Source organism: Mirounga leonina, unplaced genomic scaffold (genome assembly GCF_011800145.1).
Source record: "Mirounga leonina isolate KUSES-001 unplaced genomic scaffold, KU_Mleo_1.0 Mir_94, whole genome shotgun sequence".
Lineage (NCBI taxonomy): Eukaryota > Metazoa > Chordata > Mammalia > Carnivora > Phocidae > Mirounga > Mirounga leonina.
In genome coordinates, this window is record NW_023270855.1 from 45,824,206 (window position 1) to 45,850,158 (window position 25,953).

At 52.6% G+C, this 25,953-nt stretch overlaps 1 protein-coding gene across 1 annotated transcript in view; it reads left to right on the forward strand.

Annotated features, from left to right (window-relative positions):
* Nucleotides 1-25,953, forward strand: part of ELL (elongation factor for RNA polymerase II) — a 57,731-nt gene that overhangs the window by 21,640 nt on the left and 10,138 nt on the right. Inside the window, exon 2 of the mRNA XM_034997936.1 lies at nucleotides 21,381-21,428. Coding sequence (XP_034853827.1) covers nucleotides 21,381-21,428 — 48 coding nt within the window. The remainder of the gene's footprint in view (nucleotides 1-21,380; nucleotides 21,429-25,953) is intronic.

Consider the following 25,953-nt stretch of genomic DNA (forward strand, 5'->3'; position numbering starts at 1 on the left):
GGCCCACCAGGAGGTCCGGGCCCCTGTGCCATGCTGACCTCTGCAGGGATAAGGGTGCGCCGTTTGCTCTGACCACACAGCCGCTTCCTTGAAGTCCATGGTTCCTCCTCTGTCCCTCCATCCCTTCCTCCTGCAAGGACTTTTCCTAGTTCTGCCTTTGTCAGAGGAGATTGTTGGAGGAGGAAGGTGCCAACAGTCCTGCTTGGAGAAAAAATACATTCGGTGTGCAGGATTTCACATGTCAAGACTGGAGGGTTGGTGGGGCAGCTGTGAAAGGAATCCACGACAGACATCCACGTGGTGAGTTCTCGGCATCACCTGAGGGGGTTCACTCAGATGTCGAACATGCACCAGACTTACTGTGATGTCTACCACATACGTGACAGATGTGGGAACATGAGTGTGGCTGATAGTACATGTTTTACTTAAATGAGTACTTACTGTTATTGTTATTACTTTGCTGAATATTGTTTGAAGTCGTTGATGCAGTTTCGGGAAAGTTTCTGTGGTTCTGATAGTTCTCTTGGCTTGGGGGCAGTGGCACTCCCTTTGTCAGTCAGGGCCTGTCCCATCGGCTGTCCCTGATGGGGCCTCCGGGTAAACCCAGAGAGAACTGATGCAGTGAGGTCACGTGCATGTTACCTCTGCATTGCCTCTCAAGGTTGAGGGTGTAAACTTGCCAGGTCCTGACTGCAGCCCTTGAAAGTCAAGAATGGGATCATTCCCATTTCACAGATGAGAAGACTGATTAGTGCAGGCATGACATCCATCATCACTCAAGGTCACATGGCGAGTTAAGGGGTGGTCTCCCTGACCCTGGTGGCCTTGCCTCCTTGCTTGTGTCAGGGTTGTTTTTTGTTTGTTTTTTCTTCCCCAAAGAATGTTGCAATGCTTTATTTTACAGCACTCAGAAACTTGGAAGTGGGAGCTGGAGGTCACGTGTGTGGCAGAGCTGGTTTGTGCTGTTGCATACCTTGTTTCAGTGGCCTAGTGAGTTAGATCACCAGCTCTGTGAGACCAAGCCAGAGAAGTTAAGTATCTTACTTAGGTCACACAGCTTTTATTATTTTATTTTACTTTATTTATTTATTTAAGATTTTATTTATTTATTTGACAGAGACACAGCGAAGAGGGAACACAGCAGGGGGAGTGGGAGAGGGAGAAACAGGCTTCCCGCCAAGCAGGGAGCCCAATGCAGGGCTCAGTCCCCAGGACCCTGGGACCATGACCTGAGCCGAAGGCAGACACTTAATGACTGAGCCACGCAGGTGCCCCTATTTTATTTTATTGATTTATTTATTTTTAAAGATTTTATTTACTTTTGAGAGAGAGTGAGTGTGTGTGCACGAGTTGGGGGAGGGGTAGTGCGAGAGGGAGAAGCAGACTCCCTGCTGAGCAGGGAGCCCAGTGCTGGGCTCTATCCCAGGACCCGGGATCACGACCTGAGCCAAAGGCAGACGCTTAACCAACTGAGCCACCGAGGCGCCCCTGTCACACAGCTTTTAAATGGCACATCCTGAAGCGGAAGTGAATCTTCTGATCTCAGCTTCTGGGCACTGAGACAGAAGTTTTGCTTTCAATTCCCAGTAGCTGTCAGTGGCCTAGGGCATCATTCCTGTTCTTGAGCCCTTGGTTCCCTGTCCCTACTAGGACTGGTTGATTGATGTGGAAGCTGGGCAGGGGTGCTGCTCAGATCTAGATCTCCTGTACGGAAGGGATATGACACCTTCAGGCACTGCCTCAGCTATCAAGGGAGGTCAGGCCCCTTCTCTCCAGCTCTGGGTTAGGTTTGAGTGGAGCGGGGAGCTCAGGCCAGGGCAGTTTTAGCGCCTTTAACTTTGTCATTCCTGCCTTTGTGAATTTTATGTTGAGTTCTTTGTAACCCAGGCCCCTGGCTGTGTGACATTTGCTCACCTGCCAGTGTGGCGGGCAGCATGGTGGTGGTATGAGGCCAGACCAGCCTCAGGCCATGAGGGAGGGCCTTAAAAGACCTAGAGAGTTAACCAGACCTCTTGTCCTGGTCAGTTAAGGGTTCCTAGCCTAGAAGTTCAGAAAGGGTTTGGATTGTACTGTGCATCTCTCTGCTAATACATGCAGCTGCCCAGCGCCAGCAAGACGGTTCCGTTTTCCTTTCCTAAATAGACCTGCTGGCCCTCCTCTGGCGGACACGGCTGGCCTGGAGTCCTGCCAGGTTCTGCTCTCGTGATGGCGCACATCATGAGCTGCTCCCAAAATGTAATTTCAGGCTTGAAGTAAAATGATTATAACGACCTTGTGTTGGCGAGTAGGAAGGCAGGAGACCTCATCTTTCCTTCTAGATGTTTCTTGTTACTGATGGGATGTTTGCTTACTTGGAAGACTTAATATTATAGCCACAGTGAGGCCACTGTGCTCCTCTAGTCACCAGGGCTCACCTCACTGTTCCTTCTACCCAAACTATCTTTCTTTTAAAAAGTTGTTTCTTGGGTCTGACTTGGTTTTATTTATCTTTGAGCTCAGGAAACACTCCGGTGTGGCTTGTAGTTGGGTCTGGTCTGGTCCTGTCTGGTGTGGCCCTGCGAGCTGCTGAGTGGTGGCAGTGACACTTTCCCAGGGCACCCTTGGGGAGTGCTGCTGGTTCCTGAGGGTGACGGTTGCTTCATTGTGCACCCGGGTTGCAAAACGCTCCAGGAGCTCTTGCCTCATTCAGAATTTTGGCCAGCATCGTCTCAGGGTCAGTGCTTGAGCCCCTCCTGTATGCCGAGAAGGTTTCCGGATGAAGCAAGGACCTACTCTGCCCATACGGGCTCACATGTAGCTCTCCTTCCCTCACACAGGCCACATGTCACATGCTAAGGCATGGCGGTCTCGGCTCATTGCTGTCACATTGTGACGTTTGGCTTGGGGGTGCCTGTAGGTGTCTGCATGGGAACCTGGTGGGTCTGAGTTGAGTCCTCCTTCCCTTGTTATGGAACACCTCTGTGGCTTTCTTGCCTGCCCTGCTCATTGGGTCACCTGGGTAGGTTAGAGATGGAAAAATAGGCCACGTTCATGTCATTCTATCCTCCTGAGTGGGGTGTCTCACTCCCATTTAATGGTCTCTGTTTTCCACCCAAGATGAAGGCCCCATGCTGTGTGTTTGGGAGAGCCCAGAAGGGACAAAAGTGTCTTCATGCTGCCTGGAGTCCAGGGCAAGCTCCGTGGAGCTGTGGTATAGAAAGTGTCTTTTCTGGAAGGTGTAAGCAGAGCTTCCCGGCGTGGCCTGGTAGGCAGCTCTGGTGACAGTGGCCCCTTCTTGTCACTCTGGTCGCTCAGCTGCCTCTCACTGTCTCCTTCCTTTTTCGTTTCTCAGACAAATCCTTGGGCTTGTAGAAATGGTTTGTCTTAATTGGTATAGCCCTCGCTTTCCTTCTTGGTTGCCCTGGTGGTCTGGTCTCGATGCAGTAGGCGAAGGCAGCCTGTGCTTGCCTCTGCTTGTCCCTGTTGGCTTTAGAAACCACACTGGATCAGGAGCGGCAGCATGGTGAGATCACTGTGTGGCCTGGCCTGCTCGTTGAGGTACTCAGAAATGCACCTTTCATTTTGGGAGTTGGAGGGGGTCTTAGCAGGAGGAGTCATGATGGTGGGGGTGGGGCACATACTTGTCCCAGCCTTTCCTGGAGTCATCTCAGCCTGGCCAGTGGGTCTTCATGGTCCTCTTTTCCAGAAGAGGAAACTAAGACTCAGGGAAGTTTGCCCATTTGCCCGAGGCCACGAGGATAGGAAGGCAGAGGCCTGGGTGTGTGGCCTGGCCGCTGGACTCAGAGCCCTACTCTCTGCTCCGAGCTGCCCTCCCTAGCTTCGGCTTGCCTGTTGTCACCTCCCTCCCTTGGTCATTGAAGGGTCTGGGAACACCTTGGGCAGAGAGGGCAAGGGGGCACCCATGCGCTTTAGGCCCTGCGAGCCATGCAAAGTGGCACCTCATTTGGGTCAAAATGCTGGAGGTTGGCGTCAGAAGCTGCCATGCTCATTGCTGAATGATTGCTGAACTTATAAGTAGGTCACTGAGTTTACAAGATACCTGGGTTCCCTCTGGTCAGGCCTAGGTGGGGCCCAGAGGTGAAGAGAACCATGTGCTTTCACATCACAGAGTACTTGAGTTCGGGCAGGACCTCCCAGGGCTTGGCGTGCTGATGGAGGTTGAGCTGAGGGCAGTGCAAGGCGCTGTCTGCCAGGGGGTATGGGGAGTTGGGGCAGAAGGGGTAGAAAGGGTAGCACTCCAGGGAGCACTGTTTGTGCCAACCTGGAAACCTGTAGGAGGCTCCCAAGAAGGGGAGGCTTAAAAAAGGCCAGGCAGGGGCTAGGCAGGGGCTCCCAATAGAGCCCGGCAGGGGGTTGGGGTGGGCATTCATGTCTAGGTATCCTCTCAGTCATGTGCTATCTTGTTGTGCCCAAGTGTACCTGTGTTAGTGATATAATTATGGCATTTTTAGTAACTAGAACCAAATGCTCATGAATTTGTCCATGTGTTCCCTGCTGCATGGAGACCCCATATCCCACCCCTGTAGGTACCAGGAAACACTGGGATGTCAGTCCCCCAGCAGCACTGGTGTGGAGATTGGGGTATTGATGTTCCATGCCTGAGCTAACACTTTGTGTGGCTTATCTGGTGAGTCCTCACTCTGACTTTCTGCAGCCAGGAGTAAATATTGGTTCGGAAACAGATTAGTGAGACTGATTTTTTTTTTTTTTTGAACTCCAGTTGACTTTACAAATACCTTCCCAATGAAGCCATCCATGGCTGAACCTCAGTTGGGGCAGGTCCTGTCAAGACAGCGAGTCATGGGCAGGGGCCTTGGTCTTTTCTGGACACGGATCCCTCTCAGCTACCCAAAATATGTAGAATTACCAAAGCAATGCACTACGCAGAGAGCAAATAAAGCGTTAAAGAGAAATGTGTGACCTAGTAACACATTTACTGTTAATGTGTTAAATGATGAGATTTAATTGCTGCTACTTATATTGTAGCTTAGAAATAGTAGTGAGTGAAATGACATTTGAAGGCATTGGCACAACTGTCATTTGATGTGCTAAAGCATATCAGAGTTGATGCTCCCTGTACTGCTACACGGTTGACCCTTGACCAATGTGGGGATTCGGGGCGCTGACCCCGCCACACAGTTGAAAATCGGTGTATGGCTTTTGACACCCCAAAAACTTAACTAATAGCCTACTATTGACCAGAAGCTTTACCTAAAACATAAACCGTCAATGTATGTTTTGTATGTCATATGTATTATATACTGTATTCTTGCAAAGTCAGCTAGAGAAAACAATTTTTTTTTTTTTAAAGATTTTCTTTGTAAAAAAAAAAAGATTTTATTTATTTGACAGAGAGAGACAGAGTGAGCACAAACAGGGGGAGGGGCAAAGGGAGAGGGACAAGCAGACTCCCTGTGGAATGGGGAGCCCAACGGGGGACTCAATCCTAGGACCCCAAAGTCACGACCCGAGCCGAAGTCAGATGCTCAACTGACTGAGCCACTCAGGGACCCCTGCTCCCTTCTTATTTGATGAGGGTCCTGGGTTCGAGTGTGTGCTCTGCTGCTTACTGAGCAGGTGACCTTGAGCAAGTTGCTTGGCTTCCCTTAGCCTGTTTCCTCATCTGCCTGAAACTGACCCTGGACATGCATGGCCTTGTACACAGGAGGTCCCCATGGTCAGGCTCTTGAGGGCCAGGGGCTCTGGGCACCTGGCAGAGCCCATGCTGCTCTCTGGCCTCACCACACAAGAGGGGGGTACCACTGCCCCATGTGCTTTGCAGGATGAGCCCAGTTTGGCGCCATTTTTCACTGGGCAGTGTGCTCGAAGGGATGGCCATCTCTCTGTGGAGTAGTCAGTTGGTGGACCTTGGTGGATGCTTATGCATGACTTAACCCAAGAACAGGACTGATCCTTTTGTGTCATGGGAGCCAGGCGGCGGCTGCCGTGCATAAAGCAGCAGTGTGGGACGAACTTCCCCCAGCTGCTCACCTGCCAGGCGCCCTCAGGGGGAAGGTAGTTGAGGATGCTTGCCACTCACATGCTCTTCAGCTGGCCTTTCAGCGCTTGGAGGGGCCACACTCAGCACCACATGGGGATAGCAGGCAGAGTGCCTTTCTTGGGATAGTTCTGGAGCCCGTGCCTGAGATTATAGCTGGGTGGGTAGATAGGCTCTGTCCCTCTGGGCTCCACAGCTCCTGAGCCTCCAGAGTTGGAAAGTGCAGATTATTCCAGGAAGGTCCATTCTCTTTGTCCAGGTGATAGAGGATCTTGTTGTCCCAAAGACAACAATTAGGCCCCCTGGAAGCCAAGCCAGAATCTGAAGGGATTGATCTGTTCTTGGCTCTAATAGTGATGAAAGCCGAGTGCCTGGCAGCCGCAGGGGACCTCATTGAGGAGACATGGTGACGCTCTGTGGGTGCAGGTTGCCTCCCTATAGGACCTAGCCCAGCTCAGCCTTGGCCAAGTCAGGTTCTGTTTCTTAAAAGTAAAAATGCACGGATTTCATGCAGCCTGCTTTGTGTCAGACCCAGTGAGGGTGAGAGCTTTCCTGAGACATGCCTCTAGTAACTAGGGGCCCATATCTGAGCCAGCTGGCTGCTATGAGCCTGACCCCCAAACCCTAAGTCTGGCTCCCTGCACAGTGCCTGCTCACTCCTTCCGGAGAAGGAATACCATGGGCTGAGGGCAGCCAGGTCGGCTTTCTGAGGCCTCACTGTACCCACCTCACGTGCATTGGTCACATCTACTCTGCTCTCATTTAGAGTGTAGGCCTGGTTGAACCCTGGGCCCAGTGCCCTCCCTCTGGTGTCTGCAAGAGTGTGTTGCCAATGACCGAGGGACTCAGAACTGCAATGTGGGTGGACCCAGACCCCCAGACAATTTTGACACCTCTTTGAGATGTTTGGAGTGTTCTGGCTCAAAATATTAGAGCTTCTAGAACAAGAGAGGGTGACCCAGCTCTCTGGGGAGGTTGGCTTGTCCAGATGTTCCCCTAAAGCCTCAGGGATGTCTTTGGAAGTCTTAGAAGGGATTTCCCAGGTGAACCTTGCCCTGTGTTCCAAGGTCGAGTCTCTGAACCGGCCTTCTGGCAGAAGCAGCCTCCTTGGCTCAGAGGCAGTCCCCATTCCCAGGGCCCTGGTTGGCAAATGGCAGGGTCTGCCTTCTCTGTGTTTCTGAGCAGTTAGGATTTACTCCAGTGCACTGATAAAGCTGGCAGAGGGTGTTGAGCACGGCCTGGAGCTGACACCCAGGCTGGTTGGAGGCTGGCGTTATCTGGAGGCTTCGCTAGGGCTGGAGGGAGTGGAGAGGCTGTGGAATCACAGCGCGTGCCCAGGTGACAGGGCTGGACCAACACTGGGCGCTGAGGCTGGGAAAGGTCCCTGACCTGGTGGCTCCCAAGTTGCAGGTCATGCTGTGTGTGTGGCAGGGATGTAGGAGAGTGACCTTTCACTAGGCACTGACCAGAGGCCATGGGGTACCATTGTGCCCCGAAGGGAAGAGAGAGCTGGGTTTGCAGCCAGGGCTTTTCTTTGTCTGTGATTTGGGCCTGTGTCTCCGGGGACAAGTTTGTGGCACTTTGCAGGGGGCCGGCTGTGAGACGGAAGACGTGCAAGCTGCGCCCACTGGGAGATGTGGAGCATCAGGCAGCCGAGTCCCGGGGATTCCCCCCCAGAGGACCCGTTGACGTAGGTCAGGCCCTCAGCTTCCTCCACTGTCACTCGATCCTCTCTCAGGTGTCTGGGGAATGGGGCTGTCATGCCCCCCACCCCTGCCCACCGGGCTCTGGGGGCAGAGTGAAAGTTGACACTGAGTTCAGTGCCTGGTGTGATGAGTTTTAGTTGAATTAGAAAAACAAAAGAAGCCCACCCAGCACTCAGGCTCCTCAGGAGGCTGTGTCAGGAGAGCATTGGTGCAAAGCGCTCTGGGTGCTTTTTTGCTCGTTGATCCGTGTTTCCCGTGTTTTCATTGGCCTGGTCAAGGACTGTGTGAGAGAGAGGAGAGGCTAAGGACACACCTTCCTGAGGTTGGCTTCTGCCTAGACAGAGGAGTCTCGGGTCCCAGGAGCAGAGTGAGGGGCCAGGGACTGGGGTTCTGTGCCTGAGCTTGCTCTGTCCCAGAAGGTGAGTGGTAACACAGAAAAGACGAGACTTGAGGTTTGACAGTTTGGCCATTTGCCACCGTGGGGACAGAGGGACCAAGTGCAGCGTGTGGACCTGGCCCCTCCTCAGGCTGTGCTCAGCACTGCAAGCTACGTGCACTGCGGACGTGCAGCAAATAGCGAGGTAGGGCAGCTTCTTAATTTTTCTACTTGAGGAAAGGCAGAGGGGAAAGATGAAATAGTAATGAGACATAGGTGTTGAAAAGAAGGCCTAACCCAGGGACGGGTTGCACAACTCAGAGAGGTGGCAAGGGCTGGTAGCTCACGATAGCCACACTCCCCTGAGAGCAGACCTGGGACTGTGGGCGCATCTTGCAAAGGGCCGTGTTTTCTGTTGATGGAGCAGGGCTCAGTGGCATAGAAGCACTTCAGTGTGAAGAGTTTTGTTTAGCAAATGTTTGTCTCATCCCATTATCATGGGATCATGCACCTTTCACAAGGAGTTTGGATAAATTGTGAAATTGGATTAAGATCAAGTGGGGTGGTGACTGAGCATGAGCCATTCAGGGACCCCAGGGCTGGTCTTCCTGTGAGGTTGAGATAAACTCTGCTTGTGGAGTGGGGACCCCAGCCCCGCCCCCCCCCCCCCCCGTGACCTCCAGCAGCCTTGTCTTCTCTTTGTGTCTCATTTTCCTCACTTGTAACAGTGGTTATCTGATACCTGAGTAGTTGAAGGTGGGGTTTTATGATGGAGGCTGGTTGTTCGAGATATCACAAGTTGTTGTGTTCGATTTGGCTGCAGATGCTGTGCCAAGCCTGTGCCTAGCGCATCCATGTAACGCCCGCTCTGGTCAGGGCTCAGATGCTGCCCACCCTCATCTGAGTGGAGCATGTGCCAGACCCTGCCCTGCTGGTCCTTCTGCACTTCCGGGGTCCCGATGTACCCTGTGTTCTGATTCACTTGGTGTCCCAGCTGTAGGGTCATTGCTTTGGGCACCCAGGTGTAGTCGTGTTGGCTGATATACAAGGGGACACAGGGAACCTGGTGGGGGAACGGTCTTGGCCCTGTATGGCCGCGGCCCAACTTGTTGGCAGTACCACTGTGTAAGCTCGAAGCAGTGAGAGCTGTAGTTCAGGGTGAGGGGCCGGTGTGGTGGAAGGAGGACAGTACCCAGCCCACCCCACCAGGGTCATGAGACTAAGTCCAGACAGTGTCTGAGTGGTCAGCATCCAGGGAGCTTCTGTGGTCATGATCCAGAGTGCACCAGACACGGGAATCTGAGAGAGACACTTCAGTGGGACTAGGAGGGTTGGAAGGCTGGACCCAGCAGTTCCCTAGAGCTTCTTCTCTGGGAAAGGAAGGGAGAGTTGGTAAGAATGGCAATTTAGATTTTCATAAAATAGAACTATTTAAAAAAAGAAAAAAGAAAAAAATGGTAAGTGCCACTTCATCAGAATTAAGAACTTCTCTTTGAAGGACACCGTTATAAGAAAGAAAAGACAAGCTGTGGACTGAGAGAGACTTGGCAAAACTCACGTGATAAAGCTCTTGTATCCAGACATACAAAGATCTCTCAAAACACTGTACTAAGGGGCACCTGGGTGGCTCAGTCGTTGGGCGTCTGCCTTCGGCTCAGGTCGATTCCAGGTCCTGGGATTGAGCCCCACATCGGGCTCCCTGCTCCGCGGGAAGCCTGCTTCTCCCTCTCCCACTCCCCCTGCTTGTGTTCCCTCTCTCGCTGTGTCTCTCTCTGTCAAATAAATTATTAAGATCTTTAAAAAAAAAAACAACAACACAGTACTAGGAAAATGACCCAGTTTTTAAAAATGCACTACAGCTTTGTGTGGCTTCACCATGAAGATGCAAGAATGGCAAATTAGTCCATGAAAGACGCTCCACGTCAGTGGTCGATAGGGAAATGCAAATTGAAATCACAGTGAGCCTACACTGCCCACCTTTGAGAATGGCTAAAATGAAACAGCTGACAGTGCCAAATGCTGGTGTGGACAGGGCGCAGGTGGACTCTTTCTCATTGCTGGTGGGGACGCAAAATGATGCGGCCACTCTGGGAGATGGTTGGGCAGCTTCTTGTAAAGTTAAACAGACACTTACCAGAGGACCTCCCAGTTGTGCTGTTGGGTGAAACGAAAACTCGTGTCCGTACAAAATCCTGTATGTGAATGTTTATGGTAGCTTTATTCATTAGTCCTCAGAACAGGAGATGAGCCTTGTGTCCTTCAGGCAGCAAATGAATGAACACACTGGTATAATACAGTAGGTTAACAATAGTAAAAAGGAATGGACTTTGGAGAGGGCAGCATAGATGAATCTCAAAGGCATTTTGCTAAGTATGTGTGGTCAGCTGGATAAGGGTCTGATAAATGTCCAGGACTCAACCCCTAGAACTTGTAAATGTGACCTTAGATGGAAAAAAGGACTTTGTAGGTGGGATTTAAGTTAAGAATCTTTAGATGGGGGGCGCCTGGGTGGCTCAGTTGGTTAAGCGACTGCCTTCGGCTCAGGTCATGATCCTGGAGTCCCGGGATCGAGTCCCGCATCGGGCTACCTGCTCAGCAGGGAGTCTGCTTCTCCCTCTCCCGCTCCCCCCTCTTGTGCTCTTTCTCTCTCTCACTCTCTCTCTCTCAAATAAATAAATAAAATCTTAAAAAAAAAAAAAAAAGAAAGAAAGAGGCAGGAAGGGGCACCTGGGTGGCTCAGTTGGTTAAGCCTCTGCCTTCGGCTCAGATCATGATCCCAGAGTCCTGGGATCGAGCCCAGCATTGGGCTCCCTGCTCAGCAGAGAGCCTGCTTCTCCCTCTCCCTCTGCTGCTCCCCTGCTTGTGCTCTCTCTCTTTGTCAAATAAAATCTTAAAAAAAAAAAAAAAGCAGGAAGAGATTTGACACAGAAGAGAAGGTGGTGTGACCACAGAGGCAGAGATTGGGGTGATGTGGCCACAAGCTGAGGGATGCCTAGGGTTCCAAGAGACTGGAAGAAGTGAGGAAGGACCACCCCCTAGAGCCTCTGGACAGAGTGCAGCCCTGTCCACACCTGGATTTCAGCCGGGGAATACTGATTTCAGACTTCTGGCCTCCAGGACTGTGAGAGAATATATTTCTCTTGTTTTCAGCCACCAAGTTTGTGGTGATTAGTTACATTGGCCACAGGAAACTAAGACGGTATGATTCCATTTATGTAACCTGGGAGAGGCTGAACCGTAGGGACAGAAAACAGATCTGTGATCGCCAGGGACTGGGGATGGTGGAGGGTTGGAGTACAGGTGGGTATAGGGGGAATCAGCAGAAAGAAGGTGGCCCTTCTAGTCTGCCTTTATTTGCTGACCCAAGAAGAGCAAACAAAACATGCAGGGGTGGGGGTTGTCCGGATCACAGTTTCAGGTGATTTGCATCTTTTTTTTTTTTTCCTAATCCTCAAACTTCTCTAAACCTCAAACAATACTCTGTGTACCTCCATGAATTTAGATCGAAGTATGTGCAGTGCTGGCCATTGTGTGGGTCCTGATTTACACCTGGCTCTTGGCTGCTTGGAATCTCTTTTCTTGCTTTTTAGAAACAATTTTTTTTTAAATGTATTTATTTATTTTTGAGAGAGAGAAAGCCCACGAGCGGGGGGAGGGGCAGAGGGAGTAGACTCCAGGCTGAGCAGGGAGCCCAACACAGGACTCGATCCCAGGACCCTGGGACCACGACCCGAGCCGAAGGCAGATGCCCAACGGACTGAGCCACCCAGGCGCCCTCTTTTCTTGCTTTGGTGTGTCCCTCCACATAGTGATGAATGTTCTTCCGTTCTCCCTGTCTGTACTTCACGGAAATGGCCCCTCACGGTCCCAGACACTGTCTAAGCTCTCCACAGCCTCGGCATCCTGCTCAGAGTCTGCCAGGAAGTTGCAGGGAGGATTCCTTGAAAGGAGTTTCCCAATTGTTTGTGCTTTACTGGAAAGGGGGGGACAGTTGCCAGGAGGTCAGCAGCCAGGCCTTTTCTCAGGACTTAACTGTCCCCTTTCCTGGCCGCATTCTGCTCAGGAGCATATTGAGTGATTGATCACAGCCCCTGAGAAGTGCTGGTGCGCTTCACTTGTGCTTTGCCAAGAGGGACACCCTTTAAGGAGGAACAAGCTCTTTTCGGCCCATTTTCCACAGGCACCTCTGTGTTCTGGGGGTCAGGCCATGCAGATTGCAGGGAGCATGTTTCCCTGGGTGGAGTTCAGTGCTGCTTCCCACGCAGGGCCCGTGGCGGACGTCCTGGGGCTCTGTCCAGGTCAGGCCAGTCCTCACTTGTCCTACCTCTGCTAGCTCTGTTCTCCTTCCCCAGATGATGTGCAGACTCCGTGCTTTTCTCTATCACAGACCTGGCCCCATGTCCGTTCAATGTGGTATGGGAGGTCTCGTACATGTGCACTTTTTATTAGAAACCTTTCACATGGGAGTGTTAACGTGTGGAGATGACAGAGATGAGAACGATCGGCCCTGTGCCATCACCCAGCCTTGCCCTCTGTGAGTGCCTGACCCTTCTCGGTCCAACTCTTCCCCCTGCTCTTCCCTGTTCTGCTTGTTTAGTTTTGCTGGAGCATTTGTAAAACAATCCCAGGTATCTTTTCCTTTCACCCTTGGCTTTGTCAATGACTGCGTTGACTGTTAACGGATATGGACTGTTCCTTTCAGATGCAGTCTTTACTGAGCTCTGTGAGAGCGCCAGAGAACAGCCCCTGGCACCCTTGCGGGCTGTCTCTGCTGCGTCTTCACTTGGCTGGGTCCATGCAGAGCCACATGTGATGTGCATGTCAGGTCTGGTAATTTATAGCACTCGTCCTTCTTCCTTTTATGCCATCCATCTGTTGAAGAAACCAGGTCATTTGTCCCGTGGAGTGTCCCACGTTATGGCCCACGTTCTGCTCTGAAGATTGCTTTCCCCTTTATTTTCCTCATGGCAGCAGTTAGCTCAGGGCTTCTCTGCCTCAGCACTGCTGACATTGGGGGCTAGAGCACTCTGGGGTGGGGCTGTTGTGGGCACAGCATCCTGGGCCTCCTTGCACCTGATTCCAGGGGTGCCCTCCTCCCCATCCAAGTATGTCTCTGGACTTCATCACTGTCCTCTGGCAGGATCACCTGGTTGAGAACCCTGAGTGTAACTCAGTGCCTTACCCAGTGTGCTTCCTGGACCTGGAGGTGGATTTTGTAAGCTACGTCCTGTGGCTTCACCCGTGAAGTGCTCTTCTCCGTGGAGAGCTATATGGGGATTCTGGCCATGGTGAAGTTCTAACTCACCCTCTCCCAGTCCTAGCTTAAAGGGGTCTTGGGCAGCACTCCATGCCTCCTCCCACGGGGCTACCTGTTCCCCTGCTCTGCTTGCTCCCTATGTCTTCCTACCTTCATCAGCATCTTTATGATACCTGTGGGAGCTGCTTGGGGACAGAAGACTGCAGGGTGTTCTGTGGTGATGCCTCCTCACTGCCCACCCCCACCAGGCCTCCTGACGGCCCCTGGGCTCTTGGCTGAAGCACAACACCAGCAGTGACACCTGTCCCAATGAACTCCTGGTTTCAGACCCTACACACGTCCAGTAGGAGATGGCGTTCTGCTACGCAGGGTCCTGATAGGGCCAGTAGGGGGGGCAGCCCTCCATGCCTGCTGCAGTCACTGCAGTCGCTGGGCTGCTTGGCCCCTGGGGAGGATGTGACCTCTGAGCCTATGGTGGGAGTGACGTGACCCCTCAAGAGGGTCTGCAGAGACTAGAGGCATCATGTGTAACTTTGCCAACCTGAAGCGCAGCCCACACAGGCACTGAGCGTGACATACGCAGACAGGTAGTACCGTGTCCCAGAGACTGTTCTAGGAAGTTACATTACCTGGTGACTTGCTAATCACAGTCTGGGGAATAACGCAGAAGCTGCCAAGGCAATAGGGAAATGGGCAGCGCCCCAGCTAGTCTGTTGGACCCTCCTGGCCTTGACATGTTTGCCGCCTTTTACCTTCTGTCCTGCTGAGGAGGCAAGGTAATAGGGTGGCAAGGCTTCCCTAAGAAACGGTATGTCCCTGGTCCCATGAGCTCTTGTCCCCTGCAGGGAACAGCCAGCCAGAAGGCAGTGGTGGGGCATGTTAGCACGGTGAGCCCATGCATTGCCAGGGTGTCCCAGCTGCTGGGGACCAGGCCAGGTGGGTCCAGAGGGTGAGCACTGGTCCTGCTGCGAAGGCATCTCCGACAAGGGCTCTGGCCACTTGCTCCACAGACACTGTTGGTGCCACACCTTGGGGGGAAGTCCACGAGCCCAGGGGAGGCCCTGCACTCGCCCCACGGCCGCTGACTTGTTTGCAGCATGCCTTCTTACCCAGGGCTTCTGTCCCGCTGCTCCCTCTGCAGCCCCTGCTGCTCCGCAGCTCCGCCCCAGCCTCGGCCCCGCCCTTGTTCGGGTCTGCTCGCTCGCTCTTTTTTTTTTTTTTTAAAGATTTTATTTATTTATTTGACAGAGAGAGACACAGCGAGAGAGGGAACACAAGCACGGCGAGTCAGGGAGGGAGAAGCAGGCTTCCTGCTGAGCGGGGAGCCCGATACGGGGCTCGATCCCAGGACCCTGGGATCATGACCTGAGCCGAAGGCAGATGCTTAACGACTGAGCCACCCACGCGCCCCAGGTCTGCTCTCTTGCCATGTCCACTGTACCCCTCACTTGATCCTTCCATGTGCAGTCAATGGCCGCGTGCTGGGGTGGCCTGTGTCTGGTTGTCCTGCCCTGCCTGCCATGCTCTGTGAGGCATGGCCTGGGGCCTGAGGGACTCGGGAAGTGCCCCTCGAGTGCATAAAGGGGTAAGTGTCCAACCACGCTAGAGGTGCACGGCCAGCGTGTCCTGCAGACAAATATGCAGAGTCTGGCTGTTCTACCCCCCAGGGCCGTGGCTCAGGGAGGTCGGGGTTAGCTTGGCACTGGGAGAACGCCAGCCCTCCAGTTAACCTCGTGCTTCAGGTCATATGGTGGCAGGACCCTGGGTTAGTTTGCTTCCATCTCCCTGCCCCTACCCACCCAGGTCCTTGTGCCTCACTGCCACCCTTTCAAGGCTGCACTTCCAAATCCTTACTTCATCACTGTTTATGCCTTCAACAGACAGTGATCTACAGAAATGTCACCACGAGACAAAGTCTTCCATGTTCATACACATATTCCCTGTGCCTCAGTGCTCTTCATCCTGGGTGCAGATCCACGTGTCCATCTGGTGCCACGTTCCCTCCTCCTGAAGGACTTCCAGAACCTTCCTTGCAGTGCAGATCTACTGCAGAGATGATCTCAGCCTTTTTCTGCCTGAACAAGTTTTTGTTTCACCTTCTCCTTCACTTGATAAGGAACTGTAGGTTAGCATTCATTGCTCTTGCCTCAGTCTTTTACAGATGTCCTTCCATGGTCTCCAGGCTTGTTTCTGATACTTGGTCTTGTGAGTTATCTTTGCTCCTTGGTTCTCATAGCATGTCAGTCAGCGGTCATACTGATTTGCTTACGGTCTGCTGTGACATGGTTCTTTGTTTTCCTGCTGGAGCTTCTGGAATCTATGGAATTATTGTGTTCCTCACATTTGGGCCATTATTTCCTCAGATACGAAGCTCTTGGGATTCCAGTTATGCATATGTTGGAACTCTTGGTACCATTGTCCCATGGTTCACCGAGACTGTGTTCATTTTCCTGTAGACTTTTTTCTGTGTATGATTCATTTTGGATAGTTTTTGGTAGTTTGTCATCAGGTTCATAACCTTTTCTTCCACATAGTCTAATATTAATCCCACTTTGTGAGTTTTTCTTTCCAGATATTTCATTTCTGAGCTCCAGAAGTGCCATGTGGCTCTCTCCTCATACCTCATATTTCTCTTCTCACCAGTTCAAGTTTCTTTTAAACCCTTGAACATTTTTCAGATGTAATGGTTACTCTAAAGTGAAGCCCTTGTCTGTCAGTTTCATTGTCTTTGTCCTTTGTGAGTTGATTTTCATTGGCTGAATTTTCTCCTGGGTTGAGTGGGGGGTCACATTTTCCTATAACTTCACATGTCTGGAGGTTTTTGGTTTTGGATACTGAGTGTTGTGAATTCCATGGGGTCATGTGCTGGATTTCGTTGTCCTTCTTAAAGTGTGTTGGTTCTGCTGCTGGCTGCTGGCGGGCAGTTTGGTTAGTGGTGGGTCAGCTGATCCTGCGGAAGCTTGTTTCTGAGATTTTCTAGTAAAGGGAACTGAGTGAAGCCTTTACTTGAGGGCTAGATTAGCTCCACTGCCGAGTGGGGTACAGTGAGAACTCCCTTGGACTGGCAACGCATAATGGCCTCTCGTAGGCCATATCCTCTGGCTTGGGGCCCTGCCTCTGGGGAGTGCCCATGAGCCTTCAAGGGGAGCAGCTCAGGGCCCTGTGCAGGCTCTAGGAGAGGCTTCTGCACTGCCCCCTCCTCCATGGGCCTTTGCCCACACATCCAGCCCCTTCAGCCTCCCCAGCCCGTGATCTGGAAAGTTTCTTGAGGCACTGAGCTGGGCGGTCAGAGGCTGCCACAGAGGCCTACGGCATTTGGGGGTCCCCTCGGCCTGCCTGCCCCACCCTGAACCTGACTCAGAGGGAAGATTAAGAATTGGTGAATTTGGGGCACCTGGGTGGCTCAGTCATTAAGTGTCTGACTTCGGCTCGGGTCATGATCCCAGGGTCCTGGGATCGAGCCCCGCATCAGGCTCCCTGCTTGGTGGGGAGCCTGCTTCTCCCTCTCCCTCTGCGCACCCCCTCCTCATGTTCTCTCTCTCTCTCAAATAAATAAAAATCTTAAAAAAAAAAAAAGAATTGGTGAATTATGCAGCCAGCTTTATTCCAGTAGGTTCTTGGAGGTGACAGACTTGATGCGTTTTGAGTCATTCAAATTAAACATATTTGCTTTACAGTAAATAGCTGAGAACTTTTGTTTAGAAAAATAAAAACCTTACTTTGATCTAAAAACAGATTTCCATTGCAGGTAGCAACCCCCTCCAACAAAACCGTGTGTGTCAAAGGCCACTTTAGTGGATGTTGGACACACACAAGTGGTTTCAGTACATTTTAGAACTCTTTAGAGATTTCTCTTTTCTTAAACCTTCTTGTAACAATTTTGTTATGCTTCATTGAAATGTTCCGGGGCCTCTGAGCTGGGAGTTTGTGGCAGGTGGGGTGGTCACATGCCAGTGTGCAGGACACTCCAAATCAGATTCCTGCAGCCCTTGGAGAGGCGACCCACCTGGGGCCTGTGGTTCCTCCTGGAAATCTTAGGGGGGTGGGGCACAGTGGTGAGCAGGTGCCCCATGTAGAAGAGTCTGCACAAAAGGTCAAGGTAGGTGCACCTGGGTGGCTCAGTCATTAAGTGTCTGCCTTCGGCTCGGGTTAGGGTCCTGCATTGGGCTCTCTGCTCCGCAGGGGGCCTGCTTCTCCCTCTCCCACTCCCCCTGCTTGTGTTCCCTCTCTCCCTGTCTCTCACTCTCTGTCAAATAAATAAGATCTTAAAAAAAAAAAAGTCGGGCGCCTGGGTGGCTCAGTTGGTTAAGCGACTGCCTTCGGCTTAGGTCATGATCCTCGAGTCCCGGGATCGAGTCCCGCATCGGGCTCCCTGCTTGGCGGGGAGTCTGCTTCTCCCTCTGACCCTCCTCCCTCTCATGCTCTCTGTCTCTCATTCTCTCTGTCTCATAAATAAATAAAATCTTAAAAAAAAAAAAAAAAAAGTCAAGGTAGTCTGCCCTGGGGTGGAGGAGCTGATGGGCAAGAGCCGCAGCTGACTCAGGCAGCCTCATTAACCCAGATTACCAAGGGTGGGCCCTACTGGGCCTGTAAATGTGGCTATGACTGTGACCGGCTGCCCACTGTTGGGTGGTGTGGCCCGTGACCTGAGTGCCGTTAGAACACACCTTGTCATCCAGTGAGTGTGAGGGCACTAAGGGCTGCTTCTCCCTTTGTTCTAATGTCCTACCAGGTGGGGCCCCTTTCCCCCTGCCTGCACAGGGCTGGCGGAACTTACTTGGGTCTGGTCCTGATGCCTGTTTTTGTTAGTGGCTCTAGACGGGGCCTGTGGGGAGTCATCCAGGTATGCATGTGATAGTAACAAGTGAATTGCTCTGCTGTTGACAAGAAGAGCCTGGTTCTTCTGCTGGAGGGAGGAGACCCCATGAGAACCAGGGGCCTGGTTTTGTGATGATAGCCAGGCTGCTTGGGGACATGGCCTTGGCATTGTTGAGAAGGCCTGGGTTTTTAGGCCTCTCTGCCAGCTTCTCCAATGGGTAAAGTCACCACTGTTGGGGAATGAGTGATTGCAGGAAAGGAGTCCTCTAGATAATTTGCTTGGCAGCTACCACGCCAGTTAAACGCTTCACTAAGTGGCTCACAGGGAGCATGTGGTCCAGGGGGAGGGTGGCCCACCACGCCAGCTGGTGTGGGTGCTGGTTGTTGTCTGCCAGGCACTGCTGGGGCTGCCCTGGTGGAGTTCCTTCTGGGGAGATGCGCCCTTTTGGATTCCTCCCCATTATTACTCTAAATCCAGACTTGTATCATCACCATTGTCATGTCCCCTGTCCCCCAAGCTCCTCCCCCAACACAGGCCTTGCCCTGTGTTGATAGACACGCAAGGCACTAGAGGTAGCCCTAGGCTGGCTCCTACATGGGGGCCTGGGCTAACAGACGTGGGGGTGCAAGAAGCAAGCCCCAGGTGCTCTCTGCCACTGTGGCGTCCCGTGTGTCTGCTCTGGGCTTTGTACCTGCTGTTCCCTCTGCTGGGAGCAGCCTGCCTTCCTGTCTTTGATGATCAGGTGAGGTCGGTAGAGAGTTCCAGAGGACTGCTTTGCCTTAGCATTGCCTTTGCTGTGGTGTTCTTGTATCTTCTGCTGTTTCCTTCCATCTACTCTATATCCTGCACTGAAAATGGTTAACAGACCGGAATATCTCCTCTGGGTGTTCAGGAATCCTCTGTGTTCAGGTGATGTTGCTCAAAGCCCAGGAGTCTTCAGAGAAAGACCCTCTGTGAGCCTGAGGGGCAGGTCACAGCTGTCATGGAGGTGTGTGGATGGCCCATGGAACTTACCTGCTTTAGGCGTAGGGTCTGTGAGTGTAAATACACCACCCTAGGCGTCTAGTTGCCTCCGGCAGCCTGCAGCCACTGCCCGCTCCCACCCATGGCCCAGGCACTCGCTGATCTGCTTTCTGTCTCTTTAGTTTTGCCTTTCCTGGAAATTTACATGAACAGAATCATCGGATGCAGGATGTCCTATGTTGAGGTACTCTTACTTAGAGGCTTTGAGGTTTGTCCATGTTGTGTCCATCAGGAGTTCGTTCCCTTTTATTTCTGGGTAGTATTCTTTTGTTATTTAGTTCACCAATTGATGGGTATTTGGGTTGTTGCTACTTTTTGGATACTAAGAGTAATTCTGCTGTGCACATTTCTATATACGTTTTTGTGTAGACCTATATTTTCATTTCTCTTGGGTCTGTCCCTTGGAGTGGAAATGCTGGGTCATATGGTAACTGTGTTTAACCTTTTTTAGAAACTACCAGATCGTTTTTCACAGTGGCTTTGCCGTGTGCATTCCCACCAGCGTGTTGGGTATTGTCCTTTTCGTTTTAGCTGTCCTGATAGGTTCATGGTATCTCCCTGCGAAACCTGCACTTCACTGATGACTAGTGGCTTCATACGTGCTCATTGGCCGCCTGCAGGTTTTCTTTTTGTTCTCTATCTTTAACCCAGTTCCAAGCAAAGGCCTCTTAAATGTTGTATCTCCAAGGGCCTAGCTGGTCCGGGGACCCCACAGGTGCTGTGTTTCTCATTCTCTGAACATCAGCCCCAGGGGTGGGGGGTGACGGGCAAGGTCAGGTTGTGGCTTATAGGATGGGTCAGCTGGTCCTGAGCCTGCTTTGGGGAAAGCCTGGCGTCTGTCTTCAAAGCACGGCGACCCTCCAAAGCAGGGGTTGGTTTCCGGTCCTGGAGCAGGACAGGGGGCTGGAGGATGTCCCATATCTGACAGCCTGGCAGTGAGAGGTGATGTGCTTTGGAAATGTAGGGTGGTTTCTAGGGTGTCAGATCCTATGGGAGTAAGTGCTGGTGCTTGGTGTGATCTCTCAGGACATTTGGAAATTCTGCTGCCCCAAGTTCACTGACAAACTGCTCCAGTGACAGTCCTTGAGATTTGGCAAAAGAGAGGGCTCTTGGTAAACAAAGTGTGTGGGAGGGTGGTGGGGGGGAGTACATGTACGGCTTGTGTGGTCCCAGCTGCTGAGCCATGTCTGCCTCATACAACTACAACCCTCAGCCCAGCAGCTGATGGACCCATGCACCCCGAGAGGCCAACCTGCCTGTTGGTTGGTTCTTCCCGTGATTCTAGAGAGCTACTTCACCCACCCAGGGCCTGTGGTGGGCCTGACAGTCTGGGTGGGGAGCAGACAGGTAGTCAGTCCAGACACCTGGTGTCTGGGGCCAGCTGGGAGGGTCTCCTCTCACTGCCGGTGGGGCTGGGGTGCAGGCCCGAGGGGCAAGCTTGGATGGAGATGCGAGAGCCCAGGCGTCTGGAGAAGGCTGGGGAGGATAGTGGGCACAGAAGCGAGGAGGGTTTGGGGACTGAGAGGGAAGGGGTTGTGGTGACAAACTAGGGCCACGCTGTGGGGTGATATGTGCTGTACAGAAGGTGAGTGCTTGGGCCCAAGATGGGTGAGAAAGAGAGGTGCGACCCTCCATCTGGATCCGTGTTCTTTCTAAAATTCTGACAGAAGGCTGATCTCTGAATAGCTGAAGCTTAAAGTATTTTGAGTTTTTAAGTATATTTTTTTCTTGTGACATTTGGAAATTCCGCCACCCCAAGCTCAGTGACAAACTGCTCTGAAGTTGTGACGTGGGAGCTGAGCAGGCCTTGGGCCCTGTCCTGGCAGGGTGTTTGGAGTGGGGGGGCATCACCTCGTTAGCCTGCCTTCTGGCCAGCGGTGCTCATCCGTTGCGATTCCCTTCTGAGGGGGTGTCTCTGAAGCAGGGTGGTCTGGGCTGATGTTGGTTTGGGGGTAACAGTGAGGGGCTGCCCATTGCCTGTGTCTCCACTCTTACCTCTTATATACCTGCCATTCAGGAACTCCTACTGATGCTTCAGAATTCTGCTCCAGTGATCTTTCCTGTAATTATCAGACGTGTGTGTGTTTTCTCTCGTGTCTGCTGAAAACACTGTCCTTACCCTACTCTTTCTATACCTGGGAAGTAAGTCTTTGGATTTCGAGATATCTTTATTGACATTTTCCCATTTTGCTTTTTTGCAGGAGTCTGTTTCACTGAGACCATCAATCCGATTTCAAGGAAGTCAAGGGGTGAGTCTTTTTTGTCTTAAGCGTGTCTGGAACTGTGACAGGGTGCGCTCTGGCCTGTTGTGGCATGCTGGGCACAGAAGCAGGCTGGGGACAGCATTTTGGTCCCATCTCTGTGTGTGTCAGGCCAGGCGCTGTGCCGGGCTAAGGTCTGCCAGGTTGGTCCCATGACCGGGGCCACACCAAGAGGCTCTCTGGGGTGAATGCAGCTTTTCTGTCCAGCAGTCCCTCAGAGTCTCCCCTTCCTTCCTATAGCCAATGCATAGCTGACTCCCAGGCCCCCTAGTCTCTGTTCTGATATGATCTCTGCACTGATTCAAAACTGAGGTGTCCCAGGGGCCAAGTAGGCCTGGAGCCGTGGCCTCCCCAGGAGCTGGTTTGTTGGTACACCTGGGACCATGGGTGTCTGATTTTAGTACTGGGCTGCTGATGGCGGGAGGGGGTTGTTATAGAAACTGAGCACTCCGTGTTTTCTGAAACGTATTTATTTTATTCTAAATGATCATCTTATAGAAAAATTGGGAGAATAAAAAAAAAAAGTGGGACGAGTTGTCCACAATTCTTGCCCCCCAAGGCTTAGGACCCCCCTGTATCCCTCACCCACTACACATGCCTTGGAACATTTCAGTTTTTTTTCTGGTCTTTATTGCAAGTATTTTTTTTTTTTTTTTTTTTAATCTTAAGTGTTGCCACAAGTGTCTGAGTCAGTTTCCACCTGACAGCTGGCCGGCTGCCTCTTTATGGAGGAGGTCTGTGGGTTTCACCCCTGCCAGTGTGTTCTAGAGAGACAGGGCCTCTAGAAGATCCATGTGTCTGTGTGTGCAGATGCAGAGATACCAAGAGATACATTGCAAGGCATTGGCTCCTACAGTTGTGGGGCTGGTGAGGCTGAAGTCCATCCATGGAGCAGGCAGGAATGGGCACTGTGGTCCACAGGCGAGCTAGGGAAACCTCAGTTTCCCTCTTAAGGCCTTCAGCTGATCGGATGAGGCCCACTCAGACCATCGAGGGTCATTCTCTTAAAGTCAGCTGGTCGTGGATGTCACCACATCTACAGAATACCTTCATCCAGATTAGCATTCATGGCATCACTTGGGGCTGTGGCCTGGCCAGGTGCACATGTGAACTGAACTGACCATCATACCAAGACCTGTCAAGGTCATCAAGACCCCCTGAAAGGCCCCAGAGTCCCTGCTTCCCCAGTGCCTCCTCAGGGACATCGCACCTCCGTCCGGCCCCTTCGGAGTCTTGTGGCAGCCTTCCCTTTATTTTCCCTGGGACATTGCCCCAAGGGCAGAGGTCAGTGTTGGGGGCAGGGTTCCCTGGGCTTGCTGCCAGACTGGCCTCATGTCGCCCTCTGGTGGCCAATGGTCACGCTGTGCCCTCAGCAGTCAGGGAAAGAAGAGGAAGTGGATCCATGGAAGGGGCCACTGAGATTAGTGGCTTATGTAGTGAGCAACATTTTCTGGTCAGCAAGACACCACACGACCACTCACAAAAGGCACAGAAGCACCACGAGGTTCTCCTGGGCCGTGCCTTGTGTTGCCCAAATTTCTGTGCAAAGCCTCAGAGCCACGTCCGTTCAACTTAGGGGTTCTACCACCTTAGATTTAGAGTCATGTTTTACCCACTTTTCCTTCTGTCTGGATTTTCTCATGCGTAACAGAGTTTTAGAAAGTTCTGAGCGTACAGAGGCCCTGTGCCGCAGCTCTGGGCAAGCCAGACCACGATTCTTCACCAGGAGTCTGTCTATTCCCTGTGTGAGCCTGTGTGAGGGCTGGAGGGTGCCAAGTGGCGAGGAGGAGTGCTATTCTTTCCCTGCTTGCTGTGAAGGGTCAGGCACTAGGTCTACCCTCTGTGTCCTCTGGACCTTGTCCTTCTCCTCCTGGGCATTGATGAGATGCATCCCCTCCCCCCTGCCAGTTGTGAGGGGCCTGGCCTGGTGCTAGGCACATAGCGGGCCGCATCTGCATAGTCGCCCTGCTGCCGGAGGAGGCAGGGCACCTGGGCTCTTGCCTCCCACTTCTCCTGGTCCCTCAGCTCCTTGTGCATAGCTGAGGTTGGGAGATGGAGCCAGTGAGGTAGGCTGGACAGAGCAAGGAGCAGGCAGGAGGTCAGTGGGGTGGGGCTGGGCAGGCTCATCCAGTGTTCATGGGGAATGGTCTAATTCCATGTTTGGCTCTTGGGGACCCTCTTTCCCAGAGGCCCATGAAGCTGACAGACTGAAGATTGAGACCCCATCAGTAGGCTCCTGAGCTCAGGGACCTTGGCCAATTCTTTTCACCATCCCTCAGCCTCCTCGCCCAGGAGATCGGCTCTCTGCCTCAGGGGTCGTGTGTGTGTGTGTGTGTGTTCATGAGGTCTTAGGAGAACCAGTGTCCTCCTTGCAGCCCAGAATGAGCTCACTCAGCTCCTCGTGTGCGTCCCCCTCGGTGCCCACAGCCAGCATCGGGCTTCAACATTGAGCACTGCCTGGGTGGGAGTCCCATCTGGCCTGGTCACCTGCTTATGCTTGCAAGCACCATGAGAACCCGGCCTGCCCAAGGAGGTTGTGGTGTGCAGCCGGGCCCTGGTGTTGGCTGCTTCCTTGGCGTGACTAACGGCATTTGCCAGGGTGCCTGGAGAGCCTGGCCCACCGGTGGTAGCATGTTGGGCCTCTGGGGGGTCATGTGCCAGAGCAAGATGTTCATCTTTGTTTCATTTGCCAAGTACATGTTTGTGTTTGCATTCTCTGCCTTCTCTCGAACACTGAGCTGGCTGACCTGGGCCCCTGTGCTGCTGGGGGTCACTTTTAAGTTGTTAACCTCTGACAGCTGGTGAAGTCTGCCTCCAGAGGGGAAGAGAAACCCCCACCTGGCCAGCCCCACCCTGAAACTCTTCAGTTGATGAAAAAAGAGAAGAGGGTTGGTATCCAAGGCTGTTAAGGGTCTCGGCATTTCCCTGTGCTGCGGCAGGAGCCTGAACTGCACTTTCTAGAATGAGGTTTGGCAGCTCTGGTCAGAGGCGTTTGGCCAGTTTCTGTCTGTGTGTCTAGGAGCCATCTCTGCAGGAGCAGTTAAGGGCATACACAAGATTGAGCCACTAGCTGCTTATTGCTGCGTCATTTGTAACAGGGACAGTTTGGAAACACTAAAAACTCTCTAAAATGGGGGGTTTTGGAGTTGGGAGCCAACTGTGTGCCAGGGTTGACTGGAGTGCGGGGGGCTGTGCGCTCCCTCTCCTGAGCTTGCTGGGCGGGTGAGAGCATGAGGGCGGTGCCTGGAATGCAGGCAGGTGCTTAGCGTGCGCCCTGAGCCTGGGGTTGAGGGAGTGCCCCTGGGCGGCAGAGGTTGCTTTCTCTTGGAAGTCAAGTTCAGCAATGGTAGGTCTCTGTACCCAGAATATGTTTTATTCTGAAGCTTCCCCGGGAAGTGACAATAACTAAGAAAACAAGTGTTGCCTGAAAACTCTTCTGGCCAGAGAGAAGACCCTGGTCAGTTGGCGTTTGGGTTCCTGTCCGTGCCCGTTGACCTCATTCTTACCTGAATGGAATATCAAGTGCTTTCCCCACCAGTTTTTGCCCCCAGGACTTGCTGTGTCTTTTCATAGCCCCCACCTACACCACAGACCCGGGGAGGAGGGGGGCAGGCAGGCCCGGCTTGGGCCAGATTTCAAAGGATAGGGCTGTGGCAGGAGCCTCTGCCCCCTCGCAGGCCTCAGAGGCACTCAGGGCCACCCAGGAAGGACAGACCTGTTTGCTGCTCTAGCTCTGTGCACACAGATGCTCGATTAGGTTTATAGTGACCTAACCCGGAGTCAGGACTGACATCAGATGCACCCAAACCTGCGTGCTCAGGCCAGCTGAGGGCCACATGGTGGCCCCCGTGGGACAGCTGAGACTTGGTCCAGAAGGCACATGCTCTGGCTGATCAGGGCTGTTTCGGGCCACATCCTGGAACATGTGCCAAGCTCTTCACTGAGCCAGAGAAAGCCATGTGTTCCTGGGCTGTTCATGCCCAGCTGGCTGATTTCCCTGCCTGGTTCCCAGTGACTGGTAACCAATAACCAGCGTCATTTGGGAGCGGCAAAGCAGCCTGCTAACAGGAGGATTCCACAGGCCGTGGTAGTGCCAGGGAGGGAGCCGGGACTGAGAGAATGGGCCACACCAGGCTCCCAGCAAACCTCCCCTCTTACTTCCCTCCCTCCCCGACTCGTGTACTCCCCACTTTGTCCTGAAGGATACCGGAAACCTCTGTGTGTGTCCTCCCCTGTCACGAGTAGCATCTCGTTCTCCTGTGCATTAGTTTCAAGCCCAGGGTTTCTCACCATCCTGTGGCTCCAGTAGCTACACAAACCCACCTCTGGGCTCTGCGCTGGGACCCCCACTTGCAGAATAAATTTTGAAAGTGGGCATATGCACCTGTGTGGAAAAGGTTTAGATGGGGTAAAAGGGTCACAGTGCAGAATCCCCCACAGCCCCCACCTAGAGAGAAGCACAGTTGCTTTGGGACTCAGACCTGACCTCCTTCCCTTCTCTTGGGTGACAGCC